The 18,921-nt window shown below is 40.2% G+C and overlaps 1 protein-coding gene across 11 annotated transcripts in view; it reads right to left on the bottom strand.

The window, feature by feature from the left end:
- Positions 1–3,367: 3,367 nt before the first annotated feature.
- LOC109490933 (zinc finger protein 345-like) overlaps positions 3,368–18,921 on the bottom strand; it is a 68,451-nt gene continuing 52,897 nt past the window's right edge. For all 11 annotated transcript variants that reach the window (XM_034639057.1, XM_034639058.1, XM_034639060.1 and 8 more), the window contains one exon: positions 3,368–7,756. In XM_034639057.1, the coding sequence (XP_034494948.1) occupies positions 5,184–7,756 (2,573 nt within the window). In that variant the 3' untranslated portion in view covers positions 3,368–5,183. The remainder of the gene's footprint in view (positions 7,757–18,921) is intronic.

The following is an 18,921-nucleotide window of genomic DNA, read 5'->3' on the forward strand; positions in this document are numbered from 1 at the left end:
CGAGCTGTAAATTACTGCTTCAAAGGTGAAGGAAATCAAAATTTTTATAGGTACTGTACAGGAGCTCTTCCTCAAGGTTGCCCTTATATCCTTCTTTAGACAGAGTGTATGTTTTTCCTCCGGGCCTCACCAACACTCTTTATTACCACTCATTTTGTCTGCCATGAGGCTAGAAGAGATGTCTCTGTATTTATTTGTATTCTACTTACCAGCTGTGATATTTGAGCAATTTTCATTATTGAACATTCAGGTTATTCTGTCAATTAACTTCCGTANTTAACTTCCGTACATAGAAGAATAAGGTACAACAGCAGAGGTATTGTCTCTCAATCCTATTTAATAATTAAAACATTTCCTCCTTGGCTAACACTAATTTTTTACTTACACTAAGAAAAATAGATACGCTCTTGATTATAGTGTTAAATGTACACAACCTACCATGATTCTTTTGTGGAAGGCAGACACTAGCGCATGCTTGAAAATACTGTATATTCTCCTACATGTAGTCAAAACATTGTAAGATGTTTAACTTTTTTGAAATTATTTGCCTTTTTCTATTGCTATTCGTTTGTATTAGTTATATGCAAATAAGCCCATAACACTTAGTAAACAGTCTATTTTGGAGAACATAGGAATTAGCTGTATATTCTAAAGGGGCTTTTATGTCTGTGTCCAGACTGTCTTGTTGTTCTCCAGCTTCAACATCAGCTCCTCCCTGGCTCTCTGGCCCGCTGGACTTCCTTGCAGACATCAGACTTGCCTTCTGTTACAACTGAGTTAGCCTAATTCATTAACGAAATCCTTCCCTCTCTCTATATATGTAGAGATACATAAACAGAGATCTATAGAAACTCAGATATTAAAAATACAAAAAGAATTACATAGAAATCTGTTCTACTGACTCCTGGGAGAAACCGATACACATTTTCTCAACTCTACATTTTCTTCATCCAACATCAAAGAATTGAACGTAACTCATGCTATTAATTATATATGTGTAATTTGACAAAACCGTTTTCCTAAGTGCTTTTCAAAATTGTTTTTGTATTCTCATAAAATTTCACACACATGAGAAAGTTCAATCCTAAATTTCCTTTGAAATCTTACAACTGTGGGTGTATTCAATAGCTGAATTTACACAGTCTGGATATGTTATATTAAGTCTTCTCCTGCAGGCATTTCTTATTTGGGGTTCTTTGTAACAGCTTTATTTGCATAGGAATTCCATGGGGTATATAATTCACCCATTTAAAATGCAAAAATGGACCGGATGGGGAGCCTGGGTGGTTCAATTGGTTAAGCGTCTGCCTTTGGCTCAGGTCATGATTCCAGGGTCCTGGGATTGAGGCCTTCCCCTGGCTCACTGCTCAGTGGGAAGTCTGCTTCTCCCTCTCCCAGCCCCTCCTCCTGCCTCTTCTGTCAATTAAATAAATATCTTTTTTCAAAATGTGCAAATATTAGGGTCTTACCTGATTCACACATAGGTTCAAGCAAACCACAGTCAATTTACAATAAATCACCTCTTACAGAGACTTCATACTCTGACTTCACCATCCCCATCCTCTTACACCTGTGCCTAGGAAACCACTGATCTGCTTGTGTCCCTTTTTCTCAGTCTCATTGAGATACAATTAACATATATTATTTTAAGGTGCATTATGAGTTGATATATGTACATATTGAAAAACATAGTTGCTATCTCAGAGTTACAATTTTTCACGTGTTAAGAATTTTTAAGAGCTCTTCTCTTAGGAACTTTCCAATATATTGTTAATTATATCCAGTGAACACTATATATACACATGATCTACTCATCTGACAATGGACAAGGAATTTTCCATTTTGGCTATTATGCATGTTTCATGTTTATTTTTCTCATATTTGTGAATCTTCTAGATTTGTACTTGTAGCTGACTTCTAGTTACATGCCATAGTGGTTGGAAAAGGTACTTGGTAGGATTTCAATTACAAATTTATTAAGACTTGTTTTGTGGGGGCGCCTGGGTGGCACAGCGGTTAAGCGTCTGCCTTCAGCTCAGGGCGTGATCCCGGCGTTATGGGATCGAGCCCCACGTCAGGCTCCTCAGCTATGAGCCTGCTTCTTCCTCTCCCACTCCCCCTGCTTGTGNTTGTCATCTCACGTCCCCTTATTGATTTTCTCTGGATAATCTAGCCACTATTGAAGGCACAGTACTGAAGTCCCTCTGTAATGTACTGCTGTCTCTTCCCCTGTTCTTGTCTGTTAATAGTTGGTTTAAGTGTTATGTGCTTTCATGTTGGGTGCCAAAATAATTATAAGTTGTATCCATTTGTTGAACTGACCACTTTATTACTTTTTTTTTAAGGAAAAGCAAGTTATATTTATTTGAAAAATGTAAAAGATTACCATAGATCTATCCAACAAAATTAGTTTTTAAAAGTAAGTGACTCCTATGCATCCAAATCGTAAACAAATCAACACAACAATCCAATGCACACAAAAAACTGGTTTTTGCTCACGGAGCGGAAAGCAAGACAGAGAGATGTCACTACAGACTCTACACGAATGTACAAAACTACAGTTTAACGTAATGCAAACAAATCGTAAGCACGCGTGTTAGCTACCTTTCTCCACCTTTAAAGGACTGAATGTTTTATATTTACTAAATGCATATATACTGTATACAACTGGTAGTCACCTGTAAGTTACATTAAAAACTGTGAACCAACTAGCATGTAAGGGGTTCTTATGGGAAGATGTACATTTCAGAAAAAAACCCAGGTTGAACTAAATCCACTATCATAACTATGGCCAAGGTGACCCAGACAGAGCCTATCATTTGCAGCCGCATATAAAGAAATACTGCACAGAAATGCTATCAGAAATCTTCCCGAAGGGCATTATGGTAACCTCCCTGAAAGTACAAGTCATTTATTTAGGGACGTTAAATAGCAGATAACAATGTAAATTAAGTAACATGTGAAAAAAATAGACATTGTATAATAGCAAGATGTTAGACAACTGATACTGTGGAAAAGATTTATTACCTGCACAAGTTAGTTTTGATAAACTATAGGCTACTTGTTAAATTGCCAAGATTTTCACTGCACCTATATTTTTCTACACGTAGCAAAACCTGAAAGCAACAGGTCTCTCTCAAATTGCTGCCCAGGGTTTTATTCCACCCAACCCTCAAAACACAGAAAAAGGTTTTTGAAAATAACTACTTGTTTTGAGGTACAAAACCATTTCTGGAAAATCATGTTGGTTTTGAAAGTTGTAAATACTACATGAGTTACGTAATATACTATTCCTGTCCTTCCAAATCTAAAATAGGGGAAATCCTTTTTGACATTCTGCCAAACACCACATAATTAAAAACACTGCACAAAGTGAGCCCTTTATTTTATAATGACCTTTGCCCTGTTTTACTACACTCTCTGGCTTAACATTTATTTATTTTGACGATGGAAGCATAGCTATCCTGCTTTCTTTTCGAATCCATTTGCATAGAATATCTTTTTCCACGTGTCCTTTAAGTCTCAGTGTGTTCTTAAGGTTGAAGTGAGTCTCTTGAAGACTGTATACGGTTGGGTCTTAGGTTTCTTCCCATTCAGGCAATCTGTATCTTTGGACTGGAGAAGTTAGTTCTTTTATATTTCAAGCAAGTATCAATACAAGTGTGGAGTTACTGTTGTCATTCTTTTGTTTTCTGGCTGTTCAAAATTATTTGTCCCTTTCTTATTCATTTGCTATCTTTGTGAACTGATGATTTTCTATAAGAGTATATTTAGATAATTTTCTCCCTATCAATTCTCTTATCTACTACATTTTTTCATTTTGTCATTACCATGAGGCTTAAAGAAGATATCTTACAGCGGTCTATTTTAACTTCTTAACCAGCTTAATTTTGCATACTGAAACACTTTCAGGACTCTAGTAATTCTTTAAAAATGTTGATGTCCAATTGCCTCTCATTTTAGGGAAGAGTTAGCTATTCTCTGAAATCTGTAAGAATGTTTTCATTTCAACCACATCAGTACATACTAACGATTACTATGATGAAGATACATCAGTAGTTTACTGCACTGCCATCTCTCTCTCCTTAAAGACCACTTAGTAAAACATTTAATTTGTAATATTCAGATGTTTTTTTGGTTTTAATAAACGGAGAATGATGTTCTGAACACCCACTTCATGATGACCTATATCAATGTTAGAACCACAAATAGAATATCCATGTAGATTTTTTTCATATACTGTATGTTCTATTGTCCTTCATCTTCCATGGGAAAATAGATATGCATGGATCCCAACTAAGGAAGAAGGGCATCTCTTATCCTTGACACAACAATCACGACTATGTAGTTTCACACACCCACCAGGAATAAATGAATTTTCTGTAGAGTTGTGAGAGCAGAAACACACTGATAATCGCAACTCACAAATCTCATATAGGGTCAATGGAAACACACACACACTGAAATTACACCCATGCAAAAATCCATCCCTTCCATCTTTTGAAGCAGAATAGCATATACATTATCCAACTGACTAACTTTGTACTATTCCTCTTGATGTTATCTATGAAGAGTGACTGATATACTGCTTTGTACTGTAAATTCTGACATTTATTGACATTTGATGTTCAATTAAATACACTTCTACATACTTTTATCCTTCAAGTTACTTTTCTTCTCTGAACTCTCTGATGAAGAAAAAGTCTTTCTTCATTCAGTACGTCTGTACAGTATGAACCAAGGCTGCATTTTTGGATACTCAGTAAGGATTGAACTGCACTTAAAGGCTTGGCCGCTTTCTTGACATGTTACTTTGGCTCTTGTATGATAAAGATGAGTTTGAGCAAGTTATGACTTCCAGCTAGAGGTTCACGACATTCTTTCCATTTGTAGTACTTTTCCTCAGTATGAACTCAGTGATGCTAAGGCTTGAGCAGTCCAAAAGCTTTACCGCATTCTTTACACTTAGAAGGTTCCTCTGCAGTACGAATTCTGTAATGCTGGAAGAGGCTTGAGCACTATGAAAGGGCTTGCCAAATTTCTACACTTGTTAAATCACCTCCACTAGACATTCTGATAAGGAACGAGGGTTTAGCATTAATTAAAGGCCTTGCCACATTCTCTACCCATGTATAGTTCCACACCAATATGAATTCGGATGTGGAGTTAGGGTTCAGCAAACCTTACAAATTCTCAGTCTTAAAATTTCTAACACTTGCTCTAGTATGAATTCTGTGATGTATAATTAGGTGGGACTGCTGGACAAAGGCCTTGCCACATTCTTTACATTTGTAAGGTTTCTCTCCAGTATGAATTCTATTATGTTGTGTAAAGCTTGATTGCTGGACAAAGGCCTTGCCACATTCTTTACATTTGTAAGGTTTCTCTCCAGTATGAATTCTGTAATGTGGAATAAGGGCAGAGCGCCAGTTAAAAGCCTTGCCACATTCTTTACATTTGTAAAGTTTCTCTCCAGTATGAATGCTGTGATGTTGAGTAAGGCTTGATTGATGGATAAAGGCCTTGCCACATTCTGCACATTTATAAGGTTTCTCTCCAGTATGGATTCTGTGATGTTGCCTTAGTTGTACATGGTGGTTAAAGGCTTTGCCACATTCTTTACACTTGTAAGATTTCTCTCCAGTATGAATTCTGTGATGTTGAATAAGATGTGATTGCTTCTTAAAGGCTCTGCCACATTCCTTACAATGGTAAGGTGTCTCTCCAGTATGAATTCTATGATGCTGAGTAAGGTCTGAATGGAGGATGAAGAGCTTGCCACATTCTTTACATTTATAAGGTTTCTCTCCAGTATGAATTCTGTGATGCTGAGTAAGGTGTGAGTGCTGGACAAAGGCCTTGCCACATTCTTTACATTTGTAAGGTTTCACACCAGTATGAATTCTGTCATGTTGAGTGAAGCTTGACTGAAAGCTAAAGGCCTTGCCACACTCCTTACATTTATAAGGTTTCTCTCCAGTATGAATTCTGTGATGTTGACGAAGGGCTGATTTACAGGTAAAGGCCCTGCCACAGTCTGTACATTTGTAAGGTCTCTCTCCGGTATGAATTCCATGATGCCCAGTAAGGCTTGATGGACGGGTAAAGGCTTTGCCACATTCTTTACATTTGTAAGGTTTCTCTCCAGTATGAATTGTATGATGTTCGGTAAGGCCTGATTGATCGATAAAGGCCTTGCCACATTCTTTACATTCATAAGGTTTCTCCCCAGTATGGATTCTGTAATGTCGAGTAAGGTGTGCCCGCCGGACAAAGGCATTGCCACAGTCTTTACATTTGTAAGGTTTGTCACCAGTATGAATTCTGTGATGTTGAGTGAGGGTTGACGGAGAGCTAAAGGCCTTGCCACATTCATTACATTTGTAAGGTTTTCCTCCAGTATGAATATTGTGATGTGTATTAAGGTGTGATTGCTGGCTAAAGGCTTTGCCACAATCGTTACATTTGTAAGGTTTCTCTCCACTATGAATTCTGTTATGTTGAGTAAAGCTTGAATGATGGATAAAGGCCTTGCCACATTCTTTACATTTGTAAGGTTTCTCTCCAGCATGAATTCTCTCATGCTTGCTAAGGACTGATTTCGTCTTAAAGGCCTTGCTGCATTCTTTACATTTGTAAGGTGTCTCTCCAGTATGATTTCTCTCATGGAACCTAAGGCTTGATTTGTCCTTAAAGGCTTTGCCACATTCTTCACATTTGTAAGGTGTCTCTCCAGTATGATTTCTCTCATGGATCCTAAGGCTTGATTTATCCTTAAAGGCTTTGCCACATTCTTCACATTTGTAAGGTTTCTCTCCAGTATGAATTCTGTGATGCCTAGTAAGGCTTGATGGATACTTAAAGGCTTTCCCACATTCCTTACATTTGTAAGGTTTCTCTCCACTACAGACTGTCTTACGTATACGTATTCTTGATGACTCACAAGACATGTTCCCAGGCTTATGATATCTGTATAGGTTTGCTCCCACATTAATTCTCTGATGATCACCCACACTGGAGGACTGGTTAAAATCTCTTTCACATTCGTTACCTTTATGAGGATTCTCTCTTATATGCACAGTATTATATATAAGGTTGGATCTTTGATCAAAGACGTCCACACACTTAATACGTTCAAAATTGTTCTCTTGAAAATGAGTCCTCAGATGTTTCTTAACATTTGAGGCTTGATGAAGTTTTTTCTCACATTCACTGCCTTGAGCAATTCTGTCTCCACTGAAAATGCCCGGGTAAGTTTGTAGGGGTGACTCCTCGGTGAGGGACTTCTCAAGTGGACCCCACTTAGCAGTTGTTTCTTCATTTTTGAACCTCTGAAGTGTAGAAATATTTGACTGAGAGATCAATGCAATCCTCTTTTCAACACTGTTCAAATCATTATTTTCAGCATGGACTAGGTAACTTTCCAGATTTTCCACGTTCTCTTTCCATGTACATGTATGCTTCAAGAGCTGATTGGAGCTATTGCTTACAGAAACACCCTGCTTTGCAGAAAGAGTGGAGTTAAGACGGAGGGTTTTACAAACTGTTTTATATCCCTCGCCATCTTGGGCAGTGAGAGTCTTATTATGGGCGGCAGTCTCAATTTGGACATATCCTTTACAATCATGATCACGGTCTATCATTAAGTGTAACTTCTCAAGGACACTATGTTTATAATGACCGACTGACATATTTTGAAACGAGGCTTCTTTGCACGGCTCTGGCAGGAAGCTCAGGGCGCCATATGAAGATACCGCTGAAAGATATTGAATAATAGAAAAGTCAAGTCATTCCACTTGCTACCTTCAGATAAATACACTGATGACGTCAAAAAATACACTGATGACGTCAAACATACAACCATAAAAATCAATCAGAGAGCATCAGCAAGATAGCTGAGAAGTAATCATCAGGACTTCATTCCTCCATGGACACATAAACTTGCACACAACACCCGGACCACACAGCTAAATATATAATTCTGTAGTACTGACATTGTGTAACACAAATCCCTCTCCTCTCCCTCAAATAATCAGGAAAAGTACCATTATGAGTGCAAATCGGAGGACGAAAGGAAGATTTTTAAAGACTTATTTGAGAGAGAGAGAGCATGAGCAAGAGGAGGCCCAAAGAAGAGGGGCAAGCACATTCTCATCAGAGCAGGGAGCCAATATGGGATTCAATCCCACGAACCAGAGATCGTGAGCTGAGGAGAAGTAAAAGGATTAACTAACTGAGCCATCCTGGGCAGTGGAAAAAAGGAAATTTAAACATAAAACAAAAATAAACAAAACATAATTTAGCAAAAATAGGGAAATATCAACAATAGGCAGATTTGGTTTTCAGAAAAAAACAAAATCAAAATTGACAGACCTACCGGTAAATCAAGTATGAATGAAAGGAGACCAACTAAAATTGGAAGCCGTGAAAGCAGACACAGTATCACTGATACCATAGAAATACAAACAATTATGAGGTAATGATATATAATTATATGCCAAGAAACAGATACCAAAAAATATCAAAAACATATAACCAACCAGGACTCCATCGTGAAGAAATATTTTTAAAAACCTCCACTGGGGGCGCCAGGGCAGTCGTTAAGCGTCTGCCTTTGGCTCAGGGCGTGATCCCGGAGTTCTGGGATTGAGTCCCACCATCGGGCTCCTCTGCTGGGAGCCTGCTTCTTCCTCTCCCACTCCCCCTGCTTGTGCTCCCTCTCTCGCTGGCTGTCTCTCTGTCACATAAATAAATAAAATCTTTAAAAGAAAAAAAAAAAAACCTCCACTGATCTACAACTACTTAGTAGAGTGAAAAGTAATTTTTAAAAAGGCCCAACAAAGAAAACTCCCGGGACAGAAGACTTCACCGGATAATTCATACAAATATAAAATGAGAAACTACTTCAAATCCTCCCAAATATTTCCGAGCAGGAAAGAGAAGGGAGCTGCTGAGAACACTCTCTGTGACACCAGCACTACCAGGTTATCGAAGCCAAAGCAGAGCTGCTACAAGGAAAGGCTGCAAGCTACCTCCTCTGAGGAAGATCCCGGCAAAATCGACAATAAAGTTCAGCCAACTGAATCAAAAGCAAACTCCAGCATTTTACAACATAAACAAGTGAGGATTCTTCCGGGAAATTCAAGGGTATTTGAACATAGGGAATACTATCAATTTGAACCTGCACGTTAACAGAATGAGTGTCAAAAATGACACCATCAGGAGCAGCTGGGTGACTTGGTTGCTTAAGGGTCTGACTCTCGATTTCAGCTCAGGTCCATGATCTCGTGGTCGAGGGATGGAGCCCATATTGGCCTCCATGCTCAGCGGGGAATCTGAGATTCTCTCTCTCCCACAGTCCCTCCCCGTCTTTGGGAGCTCTCTTTCTTTCTCTCTCTAAAGGAAATAAATCCATGTTTTTACAAATAGCACGACTGAGGCGCCTGGGTGGCTCAGTCAGTGAAGCGTCTGCCTTCTGGATCATGACCTGAGCCAAAGGCAGACACTTCATGACTGAGCAGCCCAGATGCCCCTCCACTGTTTTTTTCATGACACCACAGAGAAATAGAAAAAGAAGAAACTTAGCTGCAAATCACTAGGAGGAATTTTCAAAGAGAAATCAGGAATAAAGAGACACCAAAATAAACAGCAACACTGAAAGCAAATGCCCAGTTTTACAAAACAACAAACAAAACTGACAATGCTTTAACATTACCTAAGAAGAAAAGAAGACTCAAAATCCAAAATGAGAAATGGGAAAAAAAAAAGAGACAATACATAACCACAGAAATACATACTGTGATAACACATTACTATGAGCAGTTATATACAAACAATTTAGATAAATTAGGAAAAAAAGGTAATTCCTAAAAAGCAGAAGTTACCAAGTTTGAAATATGAACCCTGAAACTAAGAAATAGCAAGTATTCTTAGACCAATTACAAAATAAAAGTTGAATTTAGAATAAAGATCCCCCCAGTTTAGAAAAGCCCAAGACTCCATGCCTTTTTTGGTCAGTTCGAACAAATACTTAAAAGGAAAAAAAAAATGTCAGAAATAGCAGAATAGAGGGAACATAATCATAATCATTCTATGAGGCCAGCGTTGGTACCAGGATAATGATGATACTAGAACAAAAATGTTTACTTTGTCTGATGAACTTATTGTTACTTCGGCTTTCTTTGGACACTCATTTTCATCTCCTCTTTTTCAATTCGCAGGTGTCTTTCGTTTATTAAAATTAGACTTTTGTGATCTGTGTACCTCAGTCGGTTCAGCATCTAACTTTGGCTCAGGTCGAGATCTTGGGATCCTGGGACTGAGCCCTGAATCAGGCTCCCCACCTCTCATGGAGTCTGGTTGTCGATCCCCCTCAGACCCTCACTCTGCTTATGATCTGTCTTTCGCTCACTCTCAAACAAAATAAAAAATAAAGTAAAAATGAGGCTTTGGTTTGCAGCATAGAGATGGGTCTGGTTTTTTTTAAATGCATTCAGACACCTTATTTGTCTTGACTGAATGAAATGCACTATACACTCCAAAGTAACTATTCAGAGATACGTGTTTATTGCCATTATTCTTGTTTTGTCACTGTTTCTGGAGATTTTCTCTGCTGCTTTTCTTTTCTTCTCTTTTTTTTAAGACTTTATTTATTTATTTGACAGAGAGACAGCCAGTGAGAGAGGGAACACAACCAGGGGGAGTGGGAAAGGAAGAAGCAGGGCCCCAGCTGAGGAGCCTGACATGGGGCTCGATCCCAGAATGCCGGGATCACACCCTGAGCCAAAGGCAGACGCCCAACGACTGAGGCACCCAGGAGCCCCTCTGCTGCTTTCTTTTCCGTTATCACTTTTGCTGTCTGACCTGCACTCAAGATTCGGCTTTGCCATTTCTTGCAGGGCTGGTTCATTGGTCAGGTTAACTCCACCCTTCCACGGTGAATTCCATCAGCCACTCTTCTGTGGCACCCTTTCATTTTCCTTTGTCCTGCCGCCATGTCTAACACATTCTTGGAAATAGCTCCCTCGTTGACAAGCAGTGCAGGGACAATTGGCTTCTGGTTGCAAGGCTAGATTTCTTAGCTTGGACTCCAATCAATCCACAGCCTTCAAAAATATCAAGTGTTCCCTTCACCTTACTAGTTCCCACTGTTTCATGGTACAGGAGCTCTTCTGTGTTTAACTCAGGCTTCCTCCTAAAATCTGACTTTGCCTAACAGGAGCACGGAAATAAAAATCCATTGTTCTTACCAGTATTCCCCAAAGAAACCCCTTAGAAGACATAATGAGCACGTGGCCATTATCACATACACTTTAATGGTGAGAGAGGAGAGAGAGCCCACTGCAGGGGAAACATCTTAAGAAGCTCTCACAGAAATGACTCTTCTTCATGTGTCTTCTGGGGCCTCAGCCAGTGAGGACTCCAGCATTCACTGAATGCTGGATTCCTCCTGGGAACTCTCACCTCTCTCCCATGTTCTTTCCTTTCTCTAGCATTGTGTTACAGATAAATTCACTTTGCAAAGTTTATATCTTACTAGGAATACATAGGATTCCCTTGATGTGCAGAGTTGGTTAGCTTTTGTTTACATGCAACTTCTTTTTTTTTTTTTTTTAAAGATTTTATTTATTTATTTGACAGAGATAGAGACAGGCAGCGAAAGAGCGAACACAAGCAGGGGGAGTGGGAGAGGAAGAAGCAGGCTCATAGAGGAAGAGCCTGATGTGAGGCTTGATCCCATAACGCCGGGACCACGCCCTGAGCCGAAGGCAGACGCTTAACCGCTGTGCCACCCAGGCGCCCCTACATGCAACTTCTTAAAAGGTAGTTGAAGTGATACATGTTTAGGCATATCGGTATCTAGTTTTCTTTCTTTTCTATTAAACTACACCTGACATTCAATGTTACATTACTTCAGGTGTACCACATAGTCATTTGACAACTCTCTAGGATCTCCTATGCTCACCCCAAGTGTAGCTACCTGCTCTCACCCTAGGACCCTATTACAACACCGCTGACCATTTTTGATGCGGTACCCACTATTCTTATTATGTATGAATTCCCTAACTGGAAGGTTGTACTTCCCATTTCCCCTTTACCCATCTTGTCCATCCTCCTCCCCATTCCACTCTCGAAAACAGCAGCTGCTTGTTTGTATTTATAGGTCTATTTTGCTTTTTGGTTTTCTTCCCTGCTACTTGAGACAATGGGAATAGACCTAGAAAAGGTATTGTGCTAAGTGAGAAAAGGTGGACAGAGAAAGTCATATATTGTATAAAGTCACTTTTAGGGTACAAACTAAAAAACAAAATATATGAACAAACAAAAGCACAAAAAGGCCCAGAAATACTTTTTTTTTTTTTTGACTAAGGTCTATGGATAGTCTCAAGAAGGCCAAGAATTCCAAGATTCCACACATTCTATAATGTCACAAGTTGGCCTGTAACAACCTAGCAATGCTGCTTGGAGACAGAGGACTCCCCGATCACAGTACGCAGGACCTCGTGGCTCATGACACAACAAACACCATGAGCTTCTTCGTCACACTGCCTTCACGCGCCCGCTGCGCAGCCCAAATCCTACACGTAGATGCCCCACATGCGGTCAGTCTGTATCACAGCTTTGCGACCCTGTGCATACGACACTCAGTGTCTTAAAGGATCGTCTAGCCTATCCACCTGAACTTTGCCACGGAAGGAGAGATCTCTACTTTCCTATATGATAAAACAATCTGTGCTTTCTCCAAGGGCAACATACTATCAGTATATTCCAAAGCGTTCTTATACATAAACTTCAATGGAAACACAAGAAGAAACGTTTAGTGTCTCCATCCATAAAACATGGAGAAACATAAATCCACAGAGAATCGTCTCCCAACCTTATTCACCAGTCAATTTAACCGCGGCTTGGCTCCTGCCTCATTTTCCCATGTGTACAACACCTTGTCAAATACTCCTTAATCTGACCCAGGATCTGGGAGAAAATGTATTTGATTTATATCATGAAAGACTGTTAAAGAGTATGATCTGCAGGATGCAATAGACAAGAATCCCGTGAGCTGTAACAGTCACTTGTGAAGGTCCCCATACCTCTTGCATTTGAACAGGTAAAAAAAATTCCAAATATCCATGAGAATCTTCCTTCAATTTCTGTTGTGAGCTTTCGAAAGGAGAGGGGAGAAGAAACAACTGAGCAAAAGCATACAACTTACATGCATCTGAAACGATGAGAGGATTTTACATTTCTCAAGAGGAAGAGTAAGCCCTGCATGTAGTAGAATCCAGCACATTACAGTACAAGGGCTGAGGATTGGGAAACACATAGGAATTAGGGAAGAGGTGTCCAGGAACCGTCAAAGGGGAATATTAACAACGGCCACGTAGACATAAAAGATGCAGGAGGTTTAGTCAAATGAAACCAAAGTGTCACAATGACAAAAGTACTTTGGGTGGCTCTGAACTTAGGTGACGACCTGGAGGAAATGTTGATCATATGAATAGACATGACCTACTGCTTGTGCCTCTACTGGATGGAAATCAAGGAACTGCGGGTGTAGATCAGGGGCTCACAACATGATTTCAAGGAGTAACAACGATGCTGAATACAGCAAATGTATAATTTTCCTCTGAGATCCACAATACTATCCATAATAGGTTTCCCTTCAGGATGTTCTGCTGCTCCTTTGGCAGTGACGTACAGAGGAAAATGAGAAACTCATGGACTTGGGAGCTTTGACTTGACCTCCTTCCAAGCTGCGTACATATGGCTAATCTTAATGGTCTAGAAGACACCCAAGACCCCCGCTGCAAGACAATGGAGATACTCCTGAACAGTCTGTAAAGATACTAAAGAAGCCGACATCCAAAATCATGACAGAAATCTCTTCACCCAAAAGCCATCAGTCTTGGTGGGACTCCATTGGAGACCATGACCAATGGGTTTACCATACTCATGTATGGCAGTAAAATCTGTAGAACTTATCCTAAGCCCAGGTAAGAAAAGAGAAAGAGATAATGGTAAAGACAGCTATTGGTTTGCCAAGATTCCAGCTACAGTCTATGCCAAGTACATTACTGCTACTGCCAAGCCCTGAGAAGGCATTCTGCTGTGAAAATACGGGCATCATCATTCACTGAGCATCTGGGGGGCTCAGTCAGTACTCTGTGTGACTCCTGAGCTCAAAGTTTTAAGGTTAAGCTCCATGTTGATTACAGAGATTAATTAAAAATAAAATCTTAAGAGAAAACCTCAGTCACTACACAAACCAAAGAAGACGTTGTAAAATGCATTTCTGAGCAAAACTGTAATTGAATTTATGATGTTATTAGAAAAACAGAAAGGAGTGTATTTCTGTGGTCTTGGTATAAGAGACTATTTCTAAAACTGGTAAAAATCACAAACCATGGGATGTCTGGGTGGCTCAGTCAGTTAAGTGTCTACCTTCAGCTCAAGTCATGATCCTAGGGGCTGGGATCGAGTCCCGAACGGGGATCCTCGCTCTTCGGGGAGCCTGCTTCTCCCTCCGCATGCTGCTGTCCCTGCTTGCCCCCACCACCGATAAATAAGTAACATATTTTTAAAAAGGAAAGTAACCATTTATTTAGAGAAAGCGCATGTGAGAGCATAGCAAGGGAGAGCCAGAGGGAGAGGGAGACAGAGAAGAGCCACCAGACTCCACTTCCAACACCCTGAGATCCTGACCTGAGTCGAGATGAAGACATGGATACTTCACTGACTAAGCCACCAGGCACAGCTCTCTATCTTACTTTAATGTAAATAATCATTCCCTGAAGACTTACTCCACCCTGATTTCTATCACTCTTATACGTCAACCACAAACGGCATCTATGGACTTTCCTCACACACCGTACACCACTGCCTTCTTCATCTTCTAGGCGAAGTGGCAAGAATCAATTCCCCATCATAGCCCCTGGTGTCTCTGAGTCAGCAAGGATCACATCACTTTGCAGGCATACAAGTCATAAAGGCACAGCATGACATCATTTAAGAGTCAAATAGTATTTTCCCTAAGAGTATAATTTCTCAAATAGGCTCGAAAGAAAAAGAGAGACACTATTATCCCTTCCCAGACATCCATCCTCCCTTGATCCTTTCAGGCATATTAACAAGTGCAGCTGACAAATGAAGAACATGGTTTTGAGCAGCCTGGGTCCACTTATACATACTTTTTTTTGGATACATACTATACAGTATTGCAAAAATATTTTCTGTTCATATGATTTCCTTAATACTGACTCTTCTGAAGCTTACTTTATTATAACAACACTTATACAAATACAGACAACATACTAAGAGTGGGATATTAACTATTTATGTTTTAGGTAAGGCTTCCTCTCAACAACAGGCTATTTACATGGAAAGTAGCTATGGTTTTACTTTTGGGGACCCAAAAGTGAAAAGCAGATTGTCAATCGTGGAAGAGTTGACACCCCTAACGTCTGCATTGTCCAAAGCTAAAATGTAATTAAGTGTTTGAACTTCGGATTTTTCTCCATAATAAATACCCTAATTTAGGATCATGTCTGCAAAAGGAGATGAACTTTTAATGCTTTCTGCTGTGAATGCTCTGATATTATAGAAATTTCATTCCATTACACAGTTTGCAACTGTTCATATCTTTAATATTTTTATCCTTCATGAAGACATTTTTTTGAAGTATATGTTAAAAACATAGGACTGTCATCAATCATTACATTTCAGGCATTTCTATCCAGTATGCTTTCACTGAAGATGAGGAAGAATGAGTTCATGGGAAGACGTGGCCAACCTTCTTGCCATGTGTATAGCATCTCCACAGATGTTCATGTTGAACAGTTCTGAGTAAAAATAATGGCTTTGCCATGTTTTTGACAGTTGTAGGGTTTCTGTCGTGGTACACTCTCTGTCATGTTTAGAAAGTTCTAGTTCTGCTTAAAGGCTTAGCCACATTTTTTTCTGTTTTTACATTTCTCAGCCTTCTCACCACTATGTACTACCTTATGTTGATAAGTTTTGAGTGACAGTCAAAGGCTTTGCCACATTGTTTACATCGTAAGATTTCTTTCCAATATGAAATCTCTGCTGTTGACGGAGCTGTGAAGACGAGTCCAGATGTATGCCAGAGTTACGACATTTAGAAGACTTCTCCCCAGTGAGGATACCATGACAGTGTGTAAGCTAAGACTCGAGCTGGCATCGAAGACAGTCCGTCATGCATTATTAAGTTACTATGATACACTAGTTCTCTGGAAACTGAGTTCCCTGAGGCTTATTACACTTGGACCCTTGATTCATGTTCTTCAGAGATTCATTTCATTAATATGTTCTGTATCCATTATAAACACCTCAGTAATTCTGGAAGCTAGAAGGGCCCTTAGAGAGGACTCCCGGTGCACAACACATAAAAAAAACATGCTCCAAGTTATGCATTATGTATAACTATTGAACAGTGATGACTGCATAAAGAACCCCCCATGTTTATCAAAATCAGAGACATTGGACAAGGACAGATGGTATGTTGCTTGAACAATAATGAACCTCCAGAAAAGGACTTTTCAAATCAATCACATTTGGAATTCTTATCTTCTTTTTTTGATGTCTCACTTTCAGAGATGTTCCTGTGCATGACTGATCCAAACTTACATTTAAAATGGTTTTAGTGATTATTTTCAGCATGGCCTAGTGGGGGTTTCTAGAATTTACAAATGCTCTTTTAGAGAATATGAACCTATAAAAATTGGTTTGGGTCCTTGGATTCACAGGCATTCTTCTGCAAATATAACTGACTTAGGAGGGGATTCTCCCCCAATGCCCCCCCAGAATGTTTTTACCCTTGACCTCTTCGAGTAGGAGGGATTTCATTATGGGTAATTGTCCCAGTTTGGTTTGATCCGACATAAAACCCGTCTAGCCCTTCCCTCCCTGCAACACATTCCCAGTCAGTCGTAACTAAAGATACTCAGGGCTCAGGGCCACAGCTTCTGTACCTTCCATATCACAATCTTCTTTGCCTGTCTTTGCTAACAGGCCTAGAGTATTACGGAAACACACAACTAAGAGATACAAAATAAGTTATCCCACTCACTATGCTCACATGCATATACATTAAAGTGCTAACATGCCCCATTAATACCTACCCTAGGGCATCAGCACATGAGGAACTGGAAGCACTTGGCCTTTGCTCTTCCACGGAGACAAATATGGACCAAATTACATTTCAGAGTGCTCCAGAAGCCAGCTGGGAGAACCCAACGCACCCAGCAAGTACCAATGAAGGAGAGCCACATCAAAGACATAAAGGAAGGCTTTGACACTTGCCCACGGCAGCTGCTCACCCTCCCTGACACTCCATGGCCACACTGTGAGAAAACTACAAAGGACTGACCTGTGTGTTCAATGATCTGACCTCCCTGCAGCTGCCTGAGGAAGAGACGGCACTTCTGTCATGAACGACATGGAAAAAAGAGGGAAGGAGCGCATCCTCTGGAAGCACTGTGGTAGATGCTCAGACAAAACGGAGTATTTGTTCAGACACAGACAGATAATAGAGCTGAAGGGAAACATAGGAAGGTACCATGGGCTGTAAAGTAACTGCACTTTCGTAACCTGGGAAATTACAAGAATCTTGACACGACAAATACCCAGAATATGTGTGACACATGCCATAATTACTATGATCTGTGTGCTTTTCTACAAAGCAAGTCCGGAAAGCTGGGTCCAGAGGCATTTTTTAAATCCCAAAATGTCAACAAAAGATCACAACGCTACAGAATAAACAGAAAAATGTGTTCCAATCACAAGAACAAATTAAATCCCACAAACGGACCCTCAATCAATGAAGAACTCTGCATTGCATGACAAAGAAGTAAGTGTCATAAAGGTGTGCATGGAGACAGGAAGCGATAGACAACAGATAAGGAACTAAATGGTACCAGAAAACTGGGCATGACCAAAACGTAAACCCAAAGAGACAAAGTATATTAACCAACCACCCACGAATTGGGAGCTGAAAATACAATCACTGACTTTAAAAACACACCAATGGGTCACCCATAGACTTGCTCAAGCAGAAGAAACAATCAGACAATTTAAAAACCCCTTGTTTTAAACTGTCTACTAAGAAGACCAAGGAAAAATGGGAGAAAGGACAGTCTGGGGACTCAGGAGACACCATAAGTGGATGATATGTACACTAAGGGGACCCCATAAGGAGAGGAGAGTGAATGGGGGCAGAGAGTTGACAGGAAGAACTAAAGGCTTCGACTTCACACCTATGCGCAAAGATGAGACCAATTCAACAATCTCAGGAATTCACAGTAGGATCAATGTCAAGACATGAACACAGTGACACATTATAAATAACATATCAACAATCACAGGTGAGGGGCACCTGGGTGGCTCACCTGGTTCAGTGCCTGCCTTCGGCTCAGGTCATGATACCAGGAGCCTGGGATCAAGCCCCACATAGTGCTCCCTGCTCACCACTCCCCAGCTTGTGTGTCTGCTCCCTCTCCCTTGCCGACCACTGCCGGGCTTGTGTGTCTGCTAACCCTCTCTCTCTCGCTAGCTCTCTCTCCATCATATAAAGAAATAAAACCTTAAAAAATCACAGGTGAAAAGAGAATTTTGAAAAAGCCTGACAAGAGCAACTCCTCTTCTGCAGGAGAGCCCCTGTAAGATGATTACTGCAGTTCTCAGCGGACCCTATAGGAAGAAGGGAATGGGATCGTGTATTCGAGTACAGAAAGATTCAACAGTCTACACCAAGAGTCACCTACCTGGCATAATCTACCTGTTTTCCACGAAGGCAGAAATGAAGACTATGCCTAGTAAAAGACCCTTCAGGTTACTAGTAAACCTGTCCTACAAGAAATGTGAAAGGAAGTCTTTCTGGTTGAAAACCAAGGATTCTAAAGGGTAACT

Source organism: Ailuropoda melanoleuca, chromosome 12 (genome assembly GCF_002007445.2).
Source record: "Ailuropoda melanoleuca isolate Jingjing chromosome 12, ASM200744v2, whole genome shotgun sequence".
NCBI classification, from domain to species: domain Eukaryota; kingdom Metazoa; phylum Chordata; class Mammalia; order Carnivora; family Ursidae; genus Ailuropoda; species Ailuropoda melanoleuca.